This window comes from Atta colombica, unplaced genomic scaffold, assembly GCF_001594045.1.
Source record: "Atta colombica isolate Treedump-2 unplaced genomic scaffold, Acol1.0 scaffold125, whole genome shotgun sequence".
NCBI classification, from domain to species: domain Eukaryota; kingdom Metazoa; phylum Arthropoda; class Insecta; order Hymenoptera; family Formicidae; genus Atta; species Atta colombica.
In genome coordinates, this window is record NW_017259212.1 from 4,239,493 (window position 1) to 4,246,903 (window position 7,411).

At 28.2% G+C, this 7,411-nt stretch overlaps 1 protein-coding gene across 1 annotated transcript in view; it reads right to left on the bottom strand.

Annotated features, from left to right (window-relative positions):
* Positions 1 to 2,670: 2,670 nt before the first annotated feature.
* Positions 2,671 to 7,411, bottom strand: part of LOC108694828 — a 27,878-nt gene continuing 23,137 nt past the window's right edge. The window contains exon 5 of the mRNA XM_018204502.1: positions 2,671 to 3,289. Coding sequence (XP_018059991.1) covers positions 2,822 to 3,289 — 468 coding nt within the window. The 3' untranslated portion in view covers positions 2,671 to 2,821. The remainder of the gene's footprint in view (positions 3,290 to 7,411) is intronic.

Sequence of the window (7,411 nt, forward strand, 5' to 3'; positions counted from 1 at the left end):
AAATGAGGATTAAGAACGATAAAATAAAGACGATAATTCGACCAAAGTGATTTTCTAATGTCAGTCGATTTATTCGTTTAGATCTTCGGAGTTATTAATTGCTAAAATTGTACATTGCGATCTTTATATATTGCAAAAAAAAGTGATTTATATATTGCATTGCGAATTTTTTTATTATTACAAAAATGTAATTTAAATCAATATATATAAATTATTCAGGACTAAACGAATAATCGAATTAAAACATACTTTTATACTTGTTCGATTAGTAGAAGCGTTAGAAGCATACCCAAGATGTACATAGGAACCTCTACGAGATTTATAATAAATTCTCAAAACTATAAGCTTGTTTGTTGATCATTTCACCGAGTAACTCCATAAATTTTCATTTGTGTAACAGGAATAACTCTTGAATTTTAAATATGTTATTGTGTATGCTTTTCTTAATATATTACATCAAATGATGATTGTTATAGTTTATATCGTTACATTAATAATTTTTGATATTTTCAATATTTTATATTTTTGCAGCATATTTTTTAAAAATATGAACATATGTTATTACAAAAATGTAGGACAAATATATAGAAAACTTTTGCCGATGTTATGTGAAAAGATAATATATCGAAAATACCGTTCCAGCAATGAAAGCGCAAAAGGATGCAAAAGATATCAATATAAAGTCTCGAGAGATTTAAACGAGTAAAGAAATAATCTCATATTTCCTATTTGCTTTGATCGTATTCCAGAAATATGGCGTTAAATCATCAAAAACGAGGAATGTATTTCTACGTTGGATAGATGACCTAGATAAACTGATATCAAACCAGTTGCAGATTGTTAATCACATTTAATAATTTAAATCTTTAATAGTTGGATGACGTTTATTCGTTTAAAAGCGCCATCATTCTTATTTTAAGATCATCTAATTTGACATGTAACATAATAATTTAAAATACAATTGCTAAGAGATTATTGTTTCGTGAAAAAAAATTAAATATAAGGACGTTATTTTTATATAAGGACATGATGAATGTTGAATTAAACAGCTAAAATTATTAGAAATATTAATTTATATCATTGATAATATAAAATATCAAATTGAAAGTATTATTTTTTTCATATATTTATGTGTAGATCGATAAAAATGTAGTAATTATTTGATGATAAAATTATTAATGCGTACGTGAACGAGATTGGAAACAAATTCTTAAAACATATTCTCGTCTCAATTACGTACCTTCATAGTTCCTTTCAGACGAAATTATAACTAAGTTAAGTAACTATAGCTGCTTAAATTTGATTCGTCAGAATTTTTATCTTGATATCAATTTTCGTAATTAATATTATTCCTTTTTTTCTCTCCCTATTAAAGAGGTCCTACAATTATTTCGAGATATGTGTTAATAAATATGATAAATATATTCCGCAAAATATTTTTATTGTTAATGTACATGATTTTAATATAAATGTGTATCGATTAAAACAAACAGTAGTTTTGTTATAACTATAAAATAGAACTTTTCGATTAAGATATGTCGGTTATATATATTATGAGTATTAATTTAATGTAAATTTCATACATTGAGCATTAAAATCTCTTAGCTTAGATACAAATAATAATATGTTAATATTTCTTAGCATTATACAATTTAACTGTCAATTTTTCTATTTAATATTATATTCTTATATTTTCTATAATCATATTTTGATTATAACAGATATAAATATGTTTGTGCAATCTGCTCAAGTTTCGAGAGAAGCCTAAAATAAATAATCAAATTACAAATTTTCTCTTCATATAAAATTATTAATCGAAAAGATAAATACTTTTACAGATGTAATTATCGAAGAAACTTAAGCTGTCTTATAATACATTATAAAAAAATACATTATGTCATTCACGAGAAAATAATAAATATTGTATTTAATTAATTTTAATTAATCTCTTATTAAATATGACAAAAATGTACACTTTTTTATTTAGTAATATGAGTATTTAATTTCTTATTTATTAAATATTATGTAATTGTTTTCCACTTCTTTTTTGAATTAAGTATCATATCGGTTGATACAGTCAATGTCCATTTTATTTCTTCTTTATTTTTTCTTTAATAAAATATAGATAAGACCCGTATAAATAAGAATGTAGCGATACACCGCAACATCGTGTCATACTATCCTGAATTCTTGATTCTGCGGTCAGTGGAGCTACGAACAACACGCCCGAGATATGATTCTGAAATTGAAGGTCCGATTGCGGCGTCAAGTATCAACGGTGTAGAATGCATATCATAAACGCGAATGAAATTGGAGTATACTGCGGTGCAGCATCCCACGCGGGATTGTCTCTGCTTTTCGTCGCGTACATTCAATTAGCGAGTTCGAGTTCGTATATTTCTCTATTTTTGTTGTCAAATTACAATTGCATTTCTGAAAACTCTGCAGAGAGATGTTTATATATTTCGTAAATTGGTAATTGCATATCCAGATTATTCATATAACGTACTATATTTTATAATTATGCGTATTGTGTAAATTTTATTGAGACTTTTTTAAAATATCGCATTTCAAGACATAAGTTTTTATGTGACTTACCTAAATGAGTATATAATTATTTTATTATTAATTTACGCTTAATTAAATTGTTAGAAAATTATTAGTTCTGTTTACCTGATAAGTGTGATCAATTCAGTGAACTCCCTGTGTATATTGAAAAAAATTTCATGTATATGAAAAATATTTTCGCATCATGAACATGTTTTTCAAAGACAGTTCTGCATTCGCTTTTATTCCTTTTTTATAGAAAAGTTGCAGTGCTTCAGCAAGTTAGCACGATGGCTCTGTGAAGACAGGGACCTTGACAGCCTTCCCGAAGCCCTGGCCACAAGACTGATCTGATCCTAGTCCCGTGCGGATCCGGAGAAGCATGATGTCTTACTTGCACCTCTCTGCGGAACTCCAAACTTTGCGCTACATCGAGTACCAGCGGCGTGGAACGTGCCAGACACGCCCAAGCCAAAGTGGAGCACGCGGTGGCGTAACTCTTGACCTCAGCGCATCCACGCAGACATGGAAAGTCGTACAGTGTCCTCTCCAACTGACTGACCACCTGCTCGGCGACCTCACGAGAACCGGTTTGTACCCCGGAAATGGCCAACTGCCTTTTAATGCATTCCTCGAGCTCCGGAGAAGCCTCCGCCGTCTGGGCCGTGGTCACGCCGTTCAGGATCTTCAAGGCTTCCAGGCGCCTCGATGTCTGGACCATGCCAGCCAGACGCCACGAGAGCTGTAAAAGGTAAAGACATGACAGTTAAGCCTTTAATTCCGTTCTAAAATATGCATATCGCGCTATATAAATGTGCGTGTAAATTACGCGCGTCTGTTCGATGAGACGCTGCGAGTTATTTCCGCAGTTGCTTATTAAGACATTCAAGATGAATAGAATGAATAGAATAGAATGAGGAAAGAGTGGCACATACTGCGACGCAGTACAATTATCGTGAACGGATGTTAAATAGAGATTAGAATTGAGGGTTTTAGAACACATCCGTTGATTAATGACATTAACATATAATTTAATTTATATATTTCACATCGAGATTGTTTTGATGCAAATAATTGAATAAGTTTCTTGTTTGCGGAAATTTTATGATATCATAATATCAAGTTATCGTAGTAAAATATTTAATTAACATTAGTTTGCGAAAATTATTAAACCTCTATGTTTTATCTGAACTATTTTATTACTTTTATTAGATATCTAAATTTTTGCAGGATTATAACAATTTTTATGCTTTACAATATATTTTAAAACAACAATATTGAAAAATTTTAAATATTTAGCTAATAGCGAATTCGGTTGGACGCATAACTAATGTGCACTAGTGCATATTGAAGCCATTGTACACTGATTTAATCCGTGTAAAAGTAAAATGTAAATATTTCGAATTATGAAATACAGATTTCACTTAACAGCACAATAAAATATATTGAGAATTTTGAGAAATCCATGGTTTAATCCATTTTTTTATATTTACATTAAATATACATATTTTTATACGACGTCAATTTGTGACGGCTTTAATGTGCAACAGTGCGCACCGAATGGATTCAATCGAATTCGCTGTAAGATTTGAATTTTTATTCCAAGATTGTTAATGTGTTATGATGGTCGCAGTAAAAAGCTTGGTCAGTGCACACTGAAAAAAGAATTTAGTTGTAGCTATCAAATGTTGAGTGAAATAATTTCAATCAAATGTTCAGGTAACATAATCAAACATAATTTTACTTTTAAAAATATTTAGTAAGTATTATTAAATGGTATTACCAATGGTAATACTAAAATTTGTAAAAAAGGTAAAATTGTGATTGTAATTATGTATTACCTGAATATTTGGTTGAAATAATTTCATTCCAATATTTGTTGGTTATTATAATCAGATTCTTTTTTTTCAGTGCGTTTTTAATATAATTTCAGATATTAAATAATAATTTTTCTTTAATTTTTTTGTTATTGTAAAAATTATACTACTCTGAAAATTAATATTGTGCGTGCGTGCGTGCGGGCGTGCATGCGTGCGTGTATGCGCGCGCGCGCGCGCGTGTGTGTGTGTGTGTGTGAAATATTAAACATACTTATACTCAAATCGTTCGGACATGATAGAATATAAAAATTGTTGTTAACATATTTTATCATTTCTGTATTTATTAAGGTATATGTCAACTGTAATATACGAAATTGCAATAGCATTAAAAATCGCTGCTACAAGCTTTAATTAGATTGCAGTTTTAATTAGGTTACTTTAATTAGATGACATGAGAGCATGTTTCTTATACGTTTTTCTGGTTGTCGCATAATTATAATTGGAATTTCGCAGAATCACATGACATGATAAAATTTTCTTCGTCGTTTGATTCACAATGCTAATTTATGAGCATTGTTGATAAATTATTACTTTTAACAATGGCTCGTCATGAACGGCTAACTGTTTATTTGATACCGTTATAGACGCAAATGATTATGATTGCTATATTATAACTTGTGTATTTTTTACTTAAATACTGTTATGAATTTGAAAAGAAAATTGCCAGATTTAATGAATCGGTTACTAACAAGGAAACATTTCCATGTATAAATCTTATAATGCCAAAGCTATAAAGGATTCCATTTATCACGGCAAATATCTCGAAGAAAAAATATGAAATACAGAAAAATGTTTCAAATAAAAGTAGAACGGTTTCGAGGGAGACGTATTTTGATCAAATGATCATATTATTTTTTTCTTGATGGAGACTTCAAAAAGATACGAAAGTCATTTCCACTTTTCTAAATGGAATTATACGATTTTTTTTACATACTTAATATCATTTCTGTAATTGTTCATATAAAAATTAAGTAAAGATATTAAATAACCAATAGTTTATTAAATATTTAATATTTCATGTCAATATGTGCCAAAATAAAATATTTCGTAAACAATTGATTTTTTGATATCTCTATACCTTAATACTTTTATATTTAAAATAATTAGAGAAATCATATTATGTGTAAAAAAAATCATATAATTCCATTAAGAAAATGAAGATTCTTCTGACCTTCGTATCTTTTTGGCGCTCTTATTGAGAAAAAAAACTATACAAAAATATGTCTGTCTCGAAATCATTCCATTTTTGTTTGAAACGTTTTTCTGTATCTACTATATTTTTCGAAATATTTGTAGTGATAAATTAAAGTGAAACTGATTACTTCGGTAATCAATAAGTGAAATTCGCCATTTATAAGCTCCACTTTTGCAACATGAGCAAAAAATGTATCAAGTATTCCCGAATTTTTATGTATTGTTATTTTGTCATTTTTTCCTTTTTAGCAAATTGTAATTTTTTTATTATATTAATTCAAAATTTATAAATTGTTAAAAATAATAGAATTAATATATCGAACATGTATTTAAAGATTGCTCTGATATATGTTAAAAATGTACGGTTTATGTCATACATTACCTATTATATTTTCAGTGGCACTAACAATGTATATTAGAACATAGCAGGAATTTCTAATAAAATACTTATAATAAAATAATAAAAAAGAAACAAAAATTGCCACTTAAGAATAAACACAACGTGGTTAACGATATGCAAAGAAATTTTTATTAATATTTAACAAATATGCATACATTTCGACCAATTATTTAGGTTCTTATTGCTCAATGCAATACAAAAATATAATCTATTAATAATACATAAATATACCGAATAACACACAGCAAATGAATTATGTATGAAAAGCGCATAACGTCTTGTATTATGATCATCTAATTATTGCAGAAGTCAAAGTTGTGAACAAGAAAAAGTCTAAAATAATAAATAATTGTATTTAGTTATAAGTATTTTATTAGTTATAAGTATTTTATTAGAGATTTTTTTATACTTTTTAAGTTTACAATATACAATAATTAAAAAAAATAATTGAGATTTCCTAATTAAAAACTAGTCCAATATAGTAATTTAAAAAAACATTTGAAATTCCCTATAATTAAACAATTAATTAAATAAAGGAAAATTCATGGGCTAGTGGGAATCGGCGCTCCAATATACACTGACGAAAACTTATAATATATTAGATAAACTATATATTTTTAAACATATTGGAACGCTCTTTAAATATTTGTTTATCATATTGATTCTATCATTTTTTATCGGTTTTAATTTACAATTTCAAAATACTAATATAACCAGAAAAACTACATTTTGCTAAAAAGCAAAAATTGACAATAATATGGCCAATAATGTGTGTGTGTGTGTGTGTGTGTGTGTAAAAATTCGAATATACTTTATACTACATACTTTATTTTTTGCTTATATCGCAAAGAAAGGCTTAGAAATAGTGAAATGGAACTACTTATTAATTATTTAAATAACAGATCTATATAAACTTGGCGTTATTGTGAGATTTACACTTGAAAGCATTCTCTTGTAAAAATAACAGACGATATATTTTTCATTCGTTCATGTACCCATATTCTGTATTGTTTAAAAACAATAAATATTTCCGAAGTTGATTCATGAGAAGTTTAACAACTTCGACTTTAAAAACTCAAATATTCTTCTGATTGAACATTAAAATTATAACGTTATGGAACTTTAACAGAATTCTGATTAATTCGTGCTCTAATATTTTATTATTTTTCAATCAATAATCTAGAAATATTATAGAGAGTTCAAACATGAATAAAACTTTTTTGTTGTGAATACAAATTAGCATTAGTAAAATCCGATTGTACCAATGTTACTCTGACTTTAAGTGAGGCTTAAAATTCTCTCTTTTTAAAGCTGAGAGAGAGAGAGATGGGGGGAGGGAGAGGGGAGGAGAGAGAGAGAGAGAGAGAGAGAGAGAGAGAGAGAGAGAGAG